This window comes from Tigriopus californicus, chromosome 11 (assembly GCF_007210705.1).
Source record: "Tigriopus californicus strain San Diego chromosome 11, Tcal_SD_v2.1, whole genome shotgun sequence".
NCBI lineage: Eukaryota > Metazoa > Arthropoda > Copepoda > Harpacticoida > Harpacticidae > Tigriopus > Tigriopus californicus.
Genome location: NC_081450.1, coordinates 3,319,637 through 3,336,631, shown reverse-complemented (window position 1 = coordinate 3,336,631; position 16,995 = coordinate 3,319,637). Strand labels below are relative to the sequence as shown.

The following is a 16,995-nucleotide window of genomic DNA, read 5'->3' as shown; positions in this document are numbered from 1 at the left end:
AAGCGAAGAGTGTGACCTCATGAGGCTGATTGCTTGATTCATTGAAACCAAGACCTATTTCACTCGGTCCATTTTGTGCGGCAAATGGCCAAACTGAGGCCATCCTATGACTGATTTTTCATATATACTTCTAGTTCTTATTCTTACTGGTGAGCCGAATCTTCTGGTCTCGAATGAAATAGCCTGACCAAAGTTTTAACTTTTAGTCTCCCTGATAGTCTTGAGGCCATTGGGCGGTTGGGCTGGGGCTAGGCCATGGCCTTGAGGCAGCCATTAGATAGATATTAGGGATAGGGTGGGTCCCCTGTGGATGCCTTTTCCTGTTACGCCATGCCCGAAAATAGATCAACTACGTCGTAGATGTAAGGTATTGAATGGTCGGATTTTCGATTTCAAGCCAAGTCTGAGGTAGCCCAGGAACTTAGAAGCCGGAAATGGGTATGGAGGTCAGGGATGAGGCTGACCTGAGTGGATCCAGTTAGACACAATATATCTCAACGGACGACGAAAAATATTGTCTAATTGTTTAGCAGTCTTACGCCAATAAATTCTATAGACTTTTGAGCAAAAACGATAGTCATGTCGGGTTGGTTAGCCTTCAGGGCATTTGAATAGAGGCAGAAAGGTATTACCTCGTATTTCTGGGATGAGCGCAATTAAATTTCCGGAAAATTCAGCACTTATTGTCATATTCAAAATCTCTATCATACACATTTTATGGTATGGTGCCTGGTCATATACCTTGGTTGATGATGGGTAGGCTACGATAAAATATGTTGTTTTCACGTCCAACAGAGAAGTTTGCTGGCTCGGCTGTGCGAAAGAGCTGAAAAAAGAGGCGTTGGGAAGAAAATTGGTTCATGACACCCTCTCCATCCAATGTCTACTTGGCATACGATTAACATTTTTTGAATGGGTCTATTGATGAAGAAGAATTGCAGGCCTCGTCATGAATCATCAGAAGGCTTGTTCCAAGACACATGTCATTTATATTGAAACTTTAAGGCCGCATCAAAAGAAATGGACGTTGGGTTTCGTGGCATAAGGTTTTCTCCAAAGGCGGGATTCGAACCCACGCCCTCTAGGGAACCATGTCCTGCCTCTATCGGGTGCATTGGACCACTCTGCTAACATGGTTCTTTAAATGGAAAGAAGACATGAAAAATATATGTGATTTTTAGGCTGAGCACCTTCAGACGCGGAAAATGTCGCCCTCTGGCAACCATCGTCGTCATGGCCACCTTCAAGCAGGCTGGGCACAAGCCCTGAATCAAATAGTATCAGACTGGAAAAGATCCGCACAGCGTCTCATAGGGGATGTCAAGTAAAGGAAATTCAAGGAAAAATGTGGTCCGGTACCCTGATTTTGGGGCATTTTGGGGAGAGAGAACTAAGACAAACATCACAGTCAACTCGCACCATTCGTCCATTGAATTTTCAGTAATCGAGTGATCTTGAGCGCGTTGTGTTACAAAACCCTACTAAATGAGCATGTTTGGTGTTAATCAGTGAACGCACTATCAAATTGGCTCAATATTGCAATGCCAATTGCCTAGACAAGCATATAAAATGGAAAAAATGTCCAAATCCAATGCATGCACAGTGCGGTTTGGCTGGGCATGTTGTCCTCGATTTTACTCCATGGAATAACATCAGTTGTCCATGAACGCCTTTACTTGACTAGCCCTGTTAGTCCTGGAGACTAAAGTACTCTACTTCGACCTAACTCTATCCGTCTGACGTCACGCCCGTCAACACGTTGGGGGCCCCATTTCAGGCTTGCTAAATTGACTATGATGACACCTAATCCCACTGGCATTCCGTCGATCACAAGCATGAGACCCAGTCCCAATGGCCTTTAAAATGGCTAAATTCACCTATTGGTGACCTAAATCCGGGGTGTTCGTATCTTTTCTCAAAAGGCGGATGTACGGTACAGCAGAGGCCATTGTGCACTGGCTTTTCTTTATTGAACCTTATATGAGGTTGTCAGTGGGAAAGCTGATGTTGATATTGCATGCTTGCTGCTGTCCATTCATTCCCAGTACAAAGTACACACAGTACACACGGATCTAACTGGGAAGCACGTCGTTTGTCCGTTCCTTCGTTCGTTTCCATTGACGGATTCCTGGCTGACTGCTCAAAAAATGTCGGTGGGTGCTTCTTTGTCCAAATCGGTGTTTGTGGTGGCGGCCCGCCCCCTTTGAGACCTGGACTCGACTCCTGACAGCCTAGGATCTGGGATCTGCGTGGCAGGCATGACCTTTGCTTGGGTCGACGCCATTCCACCCTCGTACATAGATTATGGATCACCGTCATTCTCGACCGATTAGTTGGCGGTGTTAATTTTTTGAATTAGGGGGGTTTAGATAACGACTCTACCTAGATTATGGCAGTCCAGATATTATTCAGCCGAGTGCGTCCATGAAAGAGAGAGAAGACCAGCTAGTCCTCCTCTCCAATGATGGAAAGTACGATGAGCAAATCCACTACAGTTCTATGGGGGTAAAGCTTTGCAAATGTGTGGTTGGATATATTCGCGCACGTTCAAAGTCCCGAGATAGCATCACGCTGCTACGTCTGTGTATCCCAGGGGATTTTTCAGCTACGTCTTGGATCCGGCTTCACCCATCTAATTCTGCCGTTTGGCTCAAGGGGTTTCACTCGAAACATGGATGGAATGAGAGCGTTTTCGTACTGGATTGATGTATTGCCATTTTTTTAGCGTCAACTTAATGCATCTCTGTATTGGACGAGATGAAAGCAGTTGGAACTGTACCATGTTCAGACAAGGTACGAAAGGTATCGATCTGATATCGATATAGGTTTTCAGCAGCCACATCCATGCACTCTGTCCTCCTCAGCCAGGATTTAAGGACAGCACTTTCAAGCCTTCGACAACCTTGGCCAGTTCAAACCAAGAAGTCCGGCTCGCTTTATTTATTTCGGGCTCCATCATTTTTCAACTGGCGTCACTCTAATATTGGTAGAGCATACGTCGGCGTTGCTGGTGATCCGATTGCATTTTTCAAGTCAAAAGAAGGCTTGTGCCTTAACATGATGGACCTCCAAATTGGATCATTTGAGCCAGGATTAAGAAGTGGAACATAATTCGCGCCTAGGCATTTTTCTGAAAACTGATGGATTGAGGATAAGTTGACATGACTATTTTAAAAAGTCCAAGAACATTAGGCTGAACTTTTCAAAGATGAACGTAGCAGTGGTTAAAGGGATGTTTTCCAATTTTACGCAATTTTCCGAGTGAGTCTTTTTTTTTCTTTAAGTTACACGCCAAAGCAATGTGTGACCATTTTAAATCAGATGTTTTATGAGTTTTCGGTATGTTAAGATCAATAACCTGTCCGTCATTTTCGGCAATTTCTTTTCTGTGCTGAGGACCGATGGGCAAATGTACGACCCTGAAAATAAATTAGTCGAAACATAGACAGGTTTTTGATCAAAATCCCTGATTAATCCTTCAAAATCACGGGCTAAACATGTCATGCCAAGTCTAATTCTTGGTGGATCAGATATGTGAAAATCAAGTTCATGGGTTCGAGCCCAGGTCCCCTTCCTCTCTCTCTAATGGATATCTGCTTGCAATGACGTCCCTTAACCCCCAAAATAGGCCCCTAATCTGCCAAAGAAAAGAAAAAAAAGACCAAAAAAGCCCAGGTCCTGGATCTGACAAATGACCTCTCACCATTATTTTATTTGGTTTCTGTCAGGTGTTGGCCTCGAAAGCAGCCTTGGCCAGTATCGACTTGGACCCCAAGCACATCTCATCGGTGTGCGTGGGTAACGTGTTGTCGGCCTCAGGGGCGGACACGCCTTACATTGCCCGTCACGTGGCTTTGAAGTGCGGACTGCCCTTGGAGACGCCGGCCTTGACCGTCAATCGACTCTGCGGATCCGGTTTCCAGTCCATCGTCAATGGAGCGCAAGAGATCATCTTGGGTACGTCTAGCTAGGGTTGTACGCATGTGGGCTTGAAGCTCACTTTTTGCGTGGAGTGTCCGGAAGATCTGGCCTTGCCCGCCAAAATCGGCCTACTCTGGGTCAGAGCAACTCGGAGTCCTTGTCTAGAATATGTAGATGAAATAAGAAATTTGAATTGTTACAACTTAAGGCTATTCACATCTTCGATATTTACTTGGAAAGTGGTTCATTTACGTAGAAGTTGCATCGTCCAAAGCTTATATAGCCGACCAAGAGCGGGCCAAAAATTTAAATCTCATGGACATAGTACTACTTAACCCTCTCCTGAGCTCACATTCGGCCAGGTTTATTTGGCCATATCTTATGATCGCTCGATGCGCTCATTTTGTTCGAAAATGTAAGTGGGTCATCTGATGAAATGTATAATAATCTGTACAGAATTAGTCTGAGAAACATTTTGAATTATCACAGACGTATCGTATCGTATATCGTCGATATTTTCCACTCAGACACCGTCGTGGTGATGCATTACAGAAGGTGCATATGAATATTGGATAATGAACCCAGCTAGTTTTTAGTATGACCGATCAGGCTACCTAAACTAGGAAATCTTAAAATGTTTGAATGTGATAAGATGTTCATATTATCTTCTTTAGGTGATTCCATGATGGTAATGGCGGGGGGTTCGGACAACATGTCGGCGTGTCCTTATGCGGTTCGTGACATCCGTTTCGGAACCCGTTTGGGTGTCAACCCTCAAATGGAGGACATGATGTGGGCCTCGCTCACCGACGCCTACTCGAACACGCCCATGGGCGTCACAGCCGAGAACCTGGCCGCCAAATTCAACGTGACCCGTCAAGAAGTGGACGAGTTCGCCCTTCGATCCCAACAAACCTGGGCCCAAGCTCAGGAGAAGGGTGTGTTCAAGGACGAGATCGCCCCAGTTGAGATCAAGACCCGCAAAGGGGTCAAGGTCATGGATCGGGACGAGCATCCCAAGCCTGAGACCACTCTGGAGGGCCTGGCTAAACTCCCACCCGTTTTCAAGAAGGACGGGGGCGTGGTAACGGCTGGTAGTGCGTCCGGAATTTGTGATGGAGCCGGAGCCTTGATTCTGGCCGGTGAAGAGGCCGTCAAGGCCCATGGACTGAAGCCTTTAGCCCGCATAGTGGGATACGGCATTGCCGGATGTGAGCCCAAGATCATGGGCTACGGGCCCGTGCCCGCCATCCGGAAGATGTGCGAGAAAACCGGGATCTCCTTGGGACAAGTGGACCAATTGGAGATCAACGAGGCTTTCGGGGCTCAAGCTTTGTCTTGTCTCAAGGACTTGCAGTACCCCATGGAGAAATTCAACACCTGTGGGGGTGCCATCGCCATTGGACATCCCTTGGGCGCCTCTGGGTCCCGAATTTCCGCACACATGGTCTACAAACTGCGTCAAAACAACGAGAAATACGGCATTGGATCCGCTTGCATCGGTGGAGGTCAAGGGATTTCCATTCTCTTTGAACGGGTTTAATGCTTGACCTCTTTATCAACTCGATTGTTCAGACCCATACCTCAATGACTAATGCAAATTTTCAATATACCCCTCGTCCGAAGAACGGTCCAACGTAGTTATGTTTGTTCCAGAGAATTTATAGATTTGAACCCCTCTGACATTGCAGGAAGATGTTTCGCAACCAAATGGTGAATCTGGAAGGCAAGCAACACACCTGCGTCACTTGCCGGGTGGCCTTTGACACGCCTGAGACCCAAAGAGACCACTACAAGACCGATTGGCATCGATACAATCTGAAGCGGAAAGTGGCCGAATTGGCGCCCATCACGCTCCATGACTTCCAAGGCAAGATGAAACAACACGAACAGGAAATGAGGGTCCTCTCCGGGAAGGTAAAGGCTCCCACGGGATATTGTGTCTGCTGTCGGAAAAGCTTCACCACTGCCAAGGCCTATGAGAACCATTTGAACTCGAAGAAGCACAAAGACACGGAGATTCAGTTTGAAAAGCGCGAGAATCGCTTGGAGATCCAGAACAATCGGCTCAACAGAACTCCTTCAGAATCGAAGAACGACGACCCTATCGAAGATGAGGAGGACCATGACGACGACGACGATGATGATGATGATGATGATGATGAAGACATTGAGGAGGTGGATTCGGACGAGTGGGAAGAGGACACCTTCGTGGGTGGCGAGTCCATTCCCGAACAAGTCTGTCTGTTCTGTCCCAATCAATCCAAAGACATGGAGAAGAATCTGATTCACATGGGCGAAGCGCATTCCTTCTTCATCCCGGATCTGGATTATGTGATCGATCTCGAGGGACTCGTCGCCTATTTAGGGGCCAAGGTGGGTCAAGGGTTCCTGTGTCTATGGTGCAACACCCGGAGTAAGCACTTCCAATATCTGGCGGCCGTGCAGAAGCACATGCGAGACAAAGGCCATTGCAAGCTCTTAAATGAAGGCAACGCTCTGGTGGAGTACGCCAAGTTCTTTGATTATTCCACAAGTTATCCGGAGGATCTGATGGCTCCCCATGGTGCCACGCCTATGGACCAAGATGGGGCTGAGCATGAGGTCGACCTGAACGCCTTGGACGACTCCGGATACGAACTCACCCTCCCTTCAGGAGCCACGATTGGCCACCGATCCCTCATGCGCTACTACAAGTAAGTTTGAGCCTTTTGTGAGAGAAATGGCATTGAACTTGAACGCCATTCCAGCCAGGGACCGACACAGAGGCTGAAACTTGATGCTTCAATCTTCATTCATTGGTGCTTTAATTGAGTCGCTTTTAATATTTGTATTTAGGGAAGGATTGAGATGTAGCAAAACCTCTTAAAGCTCATTTTGAAAGCTAGGGATCTTCTATGGAATTTCCCATCTTGGCCTTTTCTTAGAGGAATGAAATCATGTTTCAGGATTCATAATAGATTTCAAAAGCTCGTGTTGACCTTGCAACTAGTGTTGAAATGTAGCCTTTTTTTACCCCCTGCTTTACATGACCAAGGTAAAATTCATTACAATCAGCGACAGTAAAAATCACAATTCAAGGAATTTCTGCCGCTTTCTGACACCATTGTCTGCCAGGGGGTCGAAAATGGCTTTTAATAATTTCTCATCCCTGATTAGTAATGCTCGGAAAAGTGAATCGTTTTACCGTCGAGGAGCAAACCTAGTGATTTGAATGCAAGGAGTTGTTAGTGTATGGAAAACCAGCTTTGACTGCTGCATGGAATTTAACTTAAAGTTACGAAAAAAGTTATTTTTTTCCGATCTTTACGGATTAGAATTGGGTAATCCGACTTCATGCTAACGTTTCTTCTGATTGTGCTTCTTAGACAAAGTCTGAATCCGGATCGTCAAGTAGCCGTTCGGAAGCCGGCCAATCATTTATTGAGCCACTACAAGGCCCTAGGCTACACCGGTTTGTCGGCCAGCCAAGCCAAGGTCAAGGCCAAGGATATCAAGTTCATGAACCACATCCAACAGAAGCATCGTATGCAGTTGGGCGTCAAGGCCAACAAACTTCAAAAGCATTGGGTCGACCCCACCCTCTAATCGACACTCGAGGATTGATTATTTTTGACAATAAACCCCCACCACGTGCTTTTGTGATCACTTAACTTGTTTTGAACATACGTTTTAATATCTCCTCTCTGCATGAATTTGACGCCGTTTGCATGAAATCGACTTTTTCTAGGATCGAGCGCGATTAATTGTGGTCGTTTCGTAGTCTGCGAATCGTCGCATCAACTCTTTTCTGGACTCCTCTCGGGTTGGATATTTGGCCGTGAACTCCAGACGGGCCTTGTCGAAATCATCCATCTCTTGCCACAGTTTCTGGTTCGTCTTTTCCATCTCTAGGTTGTGCTTGTCGTAAACCATCCGGGCAATGTTCATGTGAATCAGATATCCGGCCACAGCAAAGCAGATGCAACCAAAAGCCACCATGTAGTTCATACGCGAGGATCGGTAAAAATTGGGATCAGGCGTCTTGAAACCGAAAAGTTCCGCTCGTTCGTCAAAGCTCATGGGTTCTCTGGAGATGAAAATACAAACAGGCGAGGATATTTAATGGCTATTCCTTCAAGCGAGCATCATATCAGCATTTTTGATTCATCCAGAAATGGGCAAGTGATTAAGAAAACCCAAAAGCACGTCGATTTGTCTTTCCAATGTGAAGTCACGATCGAAAGATTTTTTTTCAAACATGTCTCTTGACTCTTTTATCCAGGACCATTTCATCTCAAATGGAAAAATCTCATTTTGTCTCTGAATTCATTGCACCACAGAAAGACTTACTCTTTGGCAAAAAAAAACCCGACGTTTTTCGCTGACTGGAGCGATATCAAAATAATGTCCATTACAGTCGAGTACCAGGTGCTTTCAAAATCGAAATGTACTTGCTTTATATTTTGCTCATTTTGGAACGGCAACTTTGATTGCCAAACTTTCAATCAAAAACCTTTGTTTAAAATGGCCCGAATATATTTATGGACGAGGTATAAGGATAGGCATCCTCCAACAGCTTTTTGATCTCCCTGGCGTTCTTCCCCGCCAGGGCAAGATCAAAGTACTCGGATGGGCTTAAAAACATGCTTTGGGGAAATGAAAATTGCTAAATCATGGTTAGCCGTGAGGGAAATTAAATTTTCCCTCAGCCACTCAAAATAATAGTTTATTATTTATTATTTTATTATTTATTTAATAGTTTATTATTATTAATGACTTAAATTATAAGTCATTTAGGCTGGTGAACCAATGATCAAAACGATACCATGCAAATAATACATGTTGATGGTGATGAAAGTACCTCGTACCACGTGTTTCGTGCCACACACGAAAAGGTACACAGGTATCTAAAAGGTTCGACTTTTAGCCTCAAATGTATCCTGGAGAAAGCAAGGTCAAGGAATCGGATCGAATGGGAGACCCTGGCTCCTGCTAAGAAACTGATTGCTTTGACCATCCAACCCCGTTGCCTCCTTCAAAGCTCAATCCGTCCCATCCAAGTTCAATGGGAGTTTCGTCAGAGCCCGGACTTGCCCGCATGATGGCTCATGTCAGTAATAATAAGCTATGAAAACCGGGTCCCTCACTCACCGATACATGGTTCGATATGGGCCTGAGGCCTGGTGGGGTTGAGACCCGACGGGATGCTCGCGATATAGACCCAAATCATAGATGTGTCGATCTTTGGGCTTGCTCAAGATGGAATAAGCTTCGTTGATGGCCATAAAGTGGGTATTGCGCGCCCGATTCCGGGCCTCCTGTTCTAGGGGTGTGACGGTTGGGCCTTCAGGCGAAGACTTTAGAGCGGCATTCATATCCGGATGATACTATAGATTGAAGAAGTAGACGTTATTCTCTCAGCATTAGCGTCGTTAGCGGTATTAGCTCATTTTCAAATTTGGGCCAAAATGTTAAAAGGTTTAGATAGAGACTTTCAGAAGAGTTATTAATATTGTCTTCGGTAAGGTTAAATTAAAAGAAGGAAGCATCGCCAACTAATCGCTGGAGAATAACGTTTACCATCGTCTCATTTTTATACTGATATGTAAACTCTGCAGTTGTAATTGGATCGATGGGTGTTGGGTGTGCCAATAAGTCCCTCATAAAAACCGCTCCTGACTCACCGCTTTGGATAGATTCAAGTAGGCGTCTTTGATCTCCTTGGGTGTGGCCTCCCTGGACAAGCCCAAAACCTCATAATGCGTGGGCGTGCTGTTCCATTTCGAGCTAGAAGAATCAAGAGCCCAACCGGTCATTGCTACCTATCCCCAGACTTGTCGGCCTACACTACAGGCATCCATGTCATTACGCAGTGGTGCTCAATAGCTGGGTGGTCGGGGGACCCGGCGGATCCCATGGACCCCATGGACCCGGTCCTCGTCCTCGGTGGTGGGTCAGGCTCCAAATAGTGGTCAGGGTCCGTTTGGCCCCCTGGGCCCTCATAGGTCCGAACATTGGCCAGGTCCATCCCATCATCAATGGTAATGGATCATGGGGCCTGGATGGGCTCAAGATATACTATTTGACCTTGGTGTCTGTCTGTTTTGTAGTCCCTGTCTTTAGTCCCTTTGAACGTCGTCCTCCGTAGACAGAAACAGCTGAAAACAGCTGTTGATCAAGCTCGGTTTCATAACAAATGGGCCTAGCATGTGACGTCATAAACTGAAGAGAAAAGGGTGGCGACTGAGATTTTGCCTCTTTGGCAATTGACAGCTAATCGGACATTTAGCTAGGCAAGCGCTGGTACCAGCAAACAAACTTGCCTGCCAATAGGGGATGTCAGGTAAAGGGAATTCAATGAAAAATGTGGTCCAGCACCCTGATTTTGGGCATTTTGGGGAGAGAGAACTAAGACAAACATCACAATCAACTCGCACCATTCGCCCATTGAATTTTCAATAATCGAGTGATTTTGACCGAGTTGTGTTACAAAACCCTACTAAATGAGCATGTTTGGTGTTAATCAGTGAACGCACTATCAAATTGGCTCAATACCACAATGCTAATTGCCTAGACAAGCACGTAAAATGGGAAAAATATCAAAATCCAATGCATGCACAGTGCGGTTTGGCTGGGCATGTTGTCTTTGATTTTACTCCATGGAATAACGTCAGTTGTGCATGAACGCGTTTACTTGACTAGCCCTATGCCAGTGTTGCAAAATTGGCGTTTCAAACGGGTTTTAACGAAGCTGACCTTTCCTCACAAGACCGTAAGAGAAGGTTCAGCTTCTCAAAAACGTGTTTGAAGCCCCAAACTTGCATCATTGACATTGGTACCAGCAAACAAACGAACCTGCCAGAGCTTGCCTAAACGTCCCCATAATGTGTCTACACTGAAGTTGACATATTTTTGTGCTATGATATGATCCAGCGTCATCATAAAAGATACTTACAGGCATATGAATGGTCGGACCCAGAAACGCAATAAGCAGGAGAAAAAAGAAGGCGTCACCTTTGAAATTGATGGCGGGAGAGGCTTTTTAACAAACTTATCAATGGTACGTAATATCGAAGCTTTAGGATATAAGAAATTTTCAAAACTGAGGCGGCCAGACCCGCCGATTTTGACACAGCCATCAAAGTCAGTCTAGAGCTAAGACTCCACCCAAAAAATCAGGGTCTTATTTTGGGTCTAACTGACAGATTTCTGATATCCCACTTTTGATCAATGGGATAAAAAAAAAACCTCAGCTTCAATATTAGTCACAAGTAGAGTCAATATGCCTGCCATGTTAAATATTAGTGCTGGGGCACTAATTGGGACTCGAGTTTGGGGAATTGGCCACATTCGTCAAAGGTTTTATTTTATTTTATTTTTTTTCTTTAAACTTCGCAAGACGAGTCTTTTTGTTTGACTTGACTCTTGGAAAATACTCGAGTCCGGCATAAAGTCAAAAACTCAGAGGATTGACTTTTTTCCGGACTCGTCCCAGCACTAGTAAAACTCCAAAGCAAGAGTTTGATCACAGATTGATATTCCAGCTCAGGTGCAATTTCAATTTCCGACTCCAAAACCATACAATGATCAAGGAATATATGTCGTTGACAATTTGTTGGCGCTGATGGATTGACAGGGCAGTGGTAACGAAATTACAATAATTCGTCTTTTTTTTTCAAAAAATTGCAGCGACCCCAAAATTACTCGCTACTAGTTTGTTCTTCGACCCACGAAGCGGTTTTTCTTGTAACAACATAAGGAAACTTTAAAACATCCCTTCTGCAATGAGTAATAATCACATCTAGGTAAAGTGGATGTTGGTGAATTCTACTTTGAGCCACAAATCCCTTCGGTTATTGGATAGATTTTTTGTCCTTTTACAAATGTTGGCCCGATGGGTTGCATTTCCCTTTTGTACATTTGGCATGATTTGGGAAACATGCCCATTTCATTTATCATCAGGAAGGTAGAAATATGGCCACAATATGAAATTAGTCCTGATATGTTGGCCATTGAAATATTTAGATGTTAGGAAAAGTAACTATCTATGACGAGAAACGCCATTCCAATTTTTTGACGGAAAACAGTTTAGTACTCAACTACCCATTTTCCTCTAAGTAACTGAAGCTGTAGTGCGCTAAGTATGCACAAAACCACAGGCAAAATAAGGCAAAAAGGTGTTCAACGATAAGTATGCAGCTCCTTGCCTAAATCTTTATCCCGATCGTTTAATTACAATCATGCACCATAAATTAAAGTCTAGTACTGTAAGGCACGTAAATAAAATTAGGCGTCAGCGAAATCTTGGCTAAATTTAATGGGATAATCGCATTCCTTTCCAAGCCTATTTTTATCCATTTCTTTCATTTCTCTGTATATAATTTTGTATACAGAGAATTTTGAAAGCGAATATGTAATAACTCGGGCGTTCGAATGAATTCAAATTTACATTCCAAAAAAAAGGCCGTAATTGAATTGTTTGTTCAAACTGGAAAACCAATGATCAAATATTTTAATGGAACTAGATTCAACATTTCTTAGAATCAGCGCTAAATCACTTGACCGACATTAAAAGGCTAAATTAGAAGGCTCCTAGGTATGATAATGAACTTCTACTGTATTAAGATTTCCAATGATCTATTGAGCCTTGGATAGAAATTCATCAAAATTGTAGGAGAAGGCTTCAAAATCCATCTGATAGATGTCCACTAGCTTAAGAATCTGTTCCCGCGAAAGTTTCGCAAAGAACTCTAACGCAACTTGATAAGCCGAATCCTCCGTTTGAGGCACCTGTTTCACGTGCAAGACTCGATCCAGATTAGTTTGGGCCAAGATGAAGTTCCTGTCCTCATTGTAGGTGTCCATTTTGGCGATCACGTCATAATTGAGAGCGCACATCTCACATTTCCTCAGCGTTGTAGAGGCCTTGGGATCAAATTTCAAATTTGCTATGAAGTAGTCAACAAAATTGGAGAAAGTCGGCTTATTGCCCTCGGTCAATGGCCCCGTTGTCTTCCCATGAGAGTCCGGGAACCAATCCAAGGTCTCAGCCCGATCCACATTTCCCACCAAAACATCGTAATATCCCACCAATCGCACAAACGGGTGCGAAACAAACGTGAAGGTGAAGGCCGCATTCAGGATCTCGTGTTGTATTGAAGCACTCAAATGAGTTGGAAACGTGAACGTGTACCTCATTTCATCCTTGAGGAACCTGGCCTCCTCGTGGGTCATGTCTTGATCATGAAATGGCATTCCAGACATTTCCCATAGGAACTTACTCCACGAGATGGATCCACTTTTTCCAGTGGGACAAAAGGCAAAGTTTTGATTCGGGTTCCAAAACAACTTGGTCGTGGAAGCGATCCCAGTGGAATTGATTGGGATCAGGCCGAACTTGGAACACACTTCCCGAAGCTTTTGCCTTCGAGCTTCAAACACGTGTTGGCGATCAGCGATTACGTTCATGCGAGCCACGAGACTTTCGTGCCTTTGGTTGCACATGTTGAAGGCCTGATCCTGGTGCAATAATTCGGGCACATTGAAGAGCACATACACTTGCAAGATCAAGACTAAACTAATATAACTGACAAACCAACACAAAGATCTTAATATTTTGATTCTAAACCCCATGATCGTGTGCAGTGGGTCGAAGCTCTTTCTCTGTATGAAGAGTTCCTAGGGGAACACTTGTGTTCCTCCTCTTTTTTGGGACCCTCCTAGGAAACAAAGACATGCATATGTACGTGTGCCTTTAAATATGTAAATTAGCTATAAGACAAGAACAGTTTGTCCTATCTGCCTTCAGAGTCACAATTCAGAAGCTCAAACATACTTGGGACACCTTACTCTTCAAAATTTGCTTGACAACAACACTTTTCGTGGGCCTGATGGCAACATTCCTCTCTGATAGCGCCACCCAATTACAAATCTCGCAGAAATGGCGCTCCGACGAAACCGCCAATTTATAACGAAATGCCACTAAAAGTTCGAGTTATCCGTTTACTGTCTGTCGTCGGTGTATAATCAAGAAAATAGATCATGAATAAGTTCTGCATGGAAAAGACTGCATCTAGTCACATTTTCTGGCGTGTTTTTTTCCGAACGGAAAGAAAGGTACGGTTGAGGTGTAGCTCTTGATTGGGTCAAAGACAACTTCACATTCACTTCCTTCGCCTCAATTGAGCCGCTTGAAGTAACGAATGGCCTCCATGTCACTTTCGAGATGACGAATAAACTGAAACGAAAAGGAAGGTCATAATGAATAGTCATCATTCAGGTAAGGTAGATCTACATATAGGCCATACAATGAGAAAACAGTATAAAGGCATGGAGGGGTGAAGACGTTACAATCATTTAGTTTGTGGACATGAGTGGAATGATCCTTGAGCTAAGGGAAAATGCATCTCAAGCTGCTTTGCTCCTGTTTGTTTAGCATTGTTTAATCAAGGTTGTCGCAATAGTAAACTTTAAGGGAACGATACCTGGAGACTCCTTGGATCTCTCTCATTCATCAATGCCTTGATTTACTCACTATAAATGGGAACAGCTAAAAATTATAATGTTGACTAGCTGAAGGACCACGCCGTTTTGAATTTCAAGTAAGCGCGGTTTTTTTAACTTTGAGACATGCATCTTTAACCATGTTCTTGAACTTACCGAGCTGACCTGTGATGTCGTTGTACTTGTAATTAAAAGTAACGTGAATCGAATTACATTCCGAAGTATTTGCAATTAATTACATAATCAGCAAGATTGATTTCAATTAATTTCAATTCAAGGTAGATGTAATTGTTGTTTGTCAATTGTAAATTGCAATCATAGCTCCGACTGGCATTCATGACAATTTTGGTGCGATCTATTACATATTGTGGATCTGGTAATGCGAACACCACAAGATCCACTAAAATTCCATTTTCGTCTTATCATTATCAATGCTTTCTCTAATGTTAGTCCATAAATGGATCGGATCCTAGTCAAAGGAAAAAAACCTAGTCGTAAAATCTACCCAACGTTCAAAAGGGTAACAACGAAAATTTAAGAAGTTCTACCTTCAGGTTGAATTTGGTCGGTAATGAAGCCTTTTAGTTAAGATCTGCCCGTTTTCCTCATTCACAGATAATCCTCATTGATTGTCATGGTCACCGGATGTTTCCATGTTATCTATTACGCAACTATAAACACCGCCCAAAAATGCCCACCAAACGGTCAAAACCAAGTTCCAATGATATCAAGAAAAAGAAAATGGGTCTGTCAATCCCTCGATCTATGTTCAAATGATAAGTCGTTCAAAACTTAATAGTTTTGTCGATCCAATGGACCTTGTAAAAAATATGAAGAGAATGATGACCAGATATTACGCTCCATAACATCAAGCCTTTAATGGCATCAAGTCACAGAAGGACACATACTTCTCATCAAATGGAATCAATCACTCCAGCTACTCGTTTGTGAAGTTAGAATATAGTGTTAACACAGGCATGGATACCTTTAACAAGAGGATTAGACATGGCAATCGGCAAAGCTAGGCCACTTTGTGAAAACAACATTTCAGCTCCCCAAAAGACACAAGGGATACTACCAGACATTAAGAAAAAGTCATTTAAAAGAAAAAAATAGAGTTTTTACGACAAAATTTTGAGTTATATTCCTGTCAATGAAAATATCGAAAGTATCTGGGTTATGTAGTAAAAAGTCTAGAGTTTTAAGAATAGGTAATTATTAATATATAATAAAAGATGTGCAGTTTGGTCTCAAATGCCAGTCAATACCTTACTGCCTATTTCCATTTATGACTTGGTCAAAGAGCTGTGACAAAAAGAAAGATCGGCCTAGCTCCGCGGATGTCCACTCCTCTATCTAGTTAAAGGTCTCTCTGATCAGCCCAGGGCAGGAACCTGACCGTCCCAGTGAAAGGGCGGCTTTACACTAGGATGGAAAATCGAGATTGAATCCGGTTTGAGGATGGAAGTAGAACTAGTGCTGGGGCGAGTACACACTCGAGTCTAAGTCTATTCTAAAAGGATTTGTGAAAAAAAAATCTCATTCTTTGGTTTAAATTTCGCAATATGAGTCTTTTCGTTCAACTTAAGTAGAGTGAAAGACTGGAGTCGCCCCAGCACTAGTCGTACTTCCATCCTCAAACCGGATTCAATCTCAGTTTTCCATCCTAGTGTAAATCCACCCTTACACAAGTCCATCATATCGCAATTTACTATCCGATTGGATTCATTTTCAATGATTACCTGAGTCATTGCCTTGGGCGTGAATTCCCGCCGGATTTCCAAGTTCCAAGGAGCTTTGAGGCGAGTAATCAAACAATCGTCCCCTTCTCGAACGGTCAAGGCCTGGGGGGAGAAAAGGAATTCATTGCGAATCGTACATTCCTACGAGTATTTGGATAACTTTCATCGTATGAACATGCAACAATGGCCGTGATTGATGGAATAATGTCTACGGCTGCTTCAAAAGAATGTTGACTTCTTATAAGGCAGTCCAAATCGAACAAAATCGAATGTTTGGTCAAGGCCGGAATTTGCAACTAGTACAGCACACTCCAACAAAAGATAGATTTTTTTTGGGAGTGAGTGCTATTAACCAATCTGTATGAGCTCATTTTTGATCCATCCACTACGCCTCTTCTTAATCGCATAATGATATTTTCGGCCTTTGATGCCGAAAATATTGGATTTGATGTTCAGAGTTGTCTTCTTCCATCGTCCCAAATGGTTTTGCTTGGATGAAGGACAATTCTGTTATGGTATGTGATAGGAAATTTAATAACTTCGTTTGCTGACTCGATGGCATTTCATATTTTAGTAAATATTATTTCATTATTGGTGAATTGAGGCAAACGACATTGATCAAGCACATGTATAATGATTGTTACCCAGCACTGCTTGATGCCCGATAACAGTTGCGTTTCTATTTTCATTAAAATACCAGAACGTCTGCTGGAAAACGCATATTAATGGCAAACAATTCATTGATGTATGCGAAAATAGAGCAAAAGGCAAATTGATTAAAAACTGAGTTTTTTTAATTTTTTATTGTAGGCGATATATTGACCAATCAGCAAGGTTTGCTCCTTTT

The 16,995-nt window shown here is 43.3% G+C and overlaps 4 protein-coding genes across 4 annotated transcripts; 2 read left to right on the top strand and 2 right to left on the bottom strand.

Annotated features, from left to right (window-relative positions):
• Window positions 1–2,032: 2,032 nt before the first annotated feature.
• Window positions 2,033–5,615, top strand: LOC131890695 (3-ketoacyl-CoA thiolase, mitochondrial-like). Its single transcript, XM_059240101.1, has 3 exons — window positions 2,033–2,196; window positions 3,694–3,957; window positions 4,596–5,615. Exons 1-3 carry the CDS (start codon window positions 2,148–2,150, stop codon window positions 5,462–5,464), a joined length of 1,182 nt encoding a protein of 393 aa, XP_059096084.1. The 5' UTR covers window positions 2,033–2,147; the 3' UTR covers window positions 5,465–5,615.
• On the top strand, window positions 5,615–7,574 carry LOC131891146 (cytoplasmic 60S subunit biogenesis factor ZNF622-like). Its single transcript, XM_059240669.1, has 2 exons — window positions 5,615–6,617; window positions 7,290–7,574. Exons 1-2 carry the CDS (start codon window positions 5,617–5,619, stop codon window positions 7,507–7,509), a joined length of 1,221 nt encoding a protein of 406 aa, XP_059096652.1. The 5' UTR covers window positions 5,615–5,616; the 3' UTR covers window positions 7,510–7,574.
• Window positions 7,571–10,077, bottom strand: LOC131891151 (dnaJ homolog subfamily C member 4-like). Its single transcript, XM_059240675.1, has 4 exons — window positions 9,773–10,077; window positions 9,588–9,690; window positions 9,055–9,290; window positions 7,571–7,990 (listed from the first exon to the last, which is right to left on the bottom strand). Exons 1-4 carry the CDS (start codon window positions 9,937–9,939, stop codon window positions 7,648–7,650), a joined length of 849 nt encoding a protein of 282 aa, XP_059096658.1. The 5' UTR covers window positions 9,940–10,077; the 3' UTR covers window positions 7,571–7,647.
• A 2,446-nt stretch (window positions 10,078–12,523) lies between these two features.
• LOC131891149 (carbohydrate sulfotransferase 11-like) lies at window positions 12,524–13,536 on the bottom strand. The gene has a single exon (XM_059240673.1). It carries the CDS (start codon window positions 13,534–13,536, stop codon window positions 12,541–12,543), a length of 996 nt encoding a protein of 331 aa, XP_059096656.1. The 3' UTR covers window positions 12,524–12,540.
• Between the last annotated feature and the right edge of the window lie 3,459 nt (window positions 13,537–16,995).

Bases quoted from the DNA above. Each gene is read 5' to 3' on its own strand.
- LOC131891146 (XM_059240669.1), top strand. From the start codon at position 5,617: ATGTTTCGCAACCAAATGGTGAATCTGGAAGGCAAGCAACACACCTGC. The intron at 6,618-7,289 runs GTAAGTTTGAGC...TGTGCTTCTTAG, and splicing joins TCCCTCATGCGCTACTACAA to ACAAAGTCTGAATCCGGATC.
- LOC131891151 (XM_059240675.1), bottom strand. From the start codon at position 9,939: ATGATGGGATGGACCTGGCCAATGTTCGGACCTATGAGGGCCCAGGGG. The intron at 9,691-9,772 runs GTAATGACATGG...TGATTCTTCTAG, and splicing joins CAGCTATTGAGCACCACTGC to CTCGAAATGGAACAGCACGC. The intron at 7,991-9,054 runs GTGAGTGAGGGA...TTTCATCTCCAG, and splicing joins CCATATCGAACCATGTATCG to AGAACCCATGAGCTTTGACG.
- LOC131890695 (XM_059240101.1), top strand. From the start codon at position 2,148: ATGTCGGTGGGTGCTTCTTTGTCCAAATCGGTGTTTGTGGTGGCGGCC. The intron at 2,197-3,693 runs GCCCCCTTTGAG...GATCTGACAAAT, and splicing joins GGTGTTTGTGGTGGCGGCCC to GACCTCTCACCATTATTTTA. The intron at 3,958-4,595 runs GTACGTCTAGCT...TATCTTCTTTAG, and splicing joins AGCGCAAGAGATCATCTTGG to GTGATTCCATGATGGTAATG.
- LOC131891149 (XM_059240673.1), bottom strand. From the start codon at position 13,536: ATGGGGTTTAGAATCAAAATATTAAGATCTTTGTGTTGGTTTGTCAGT.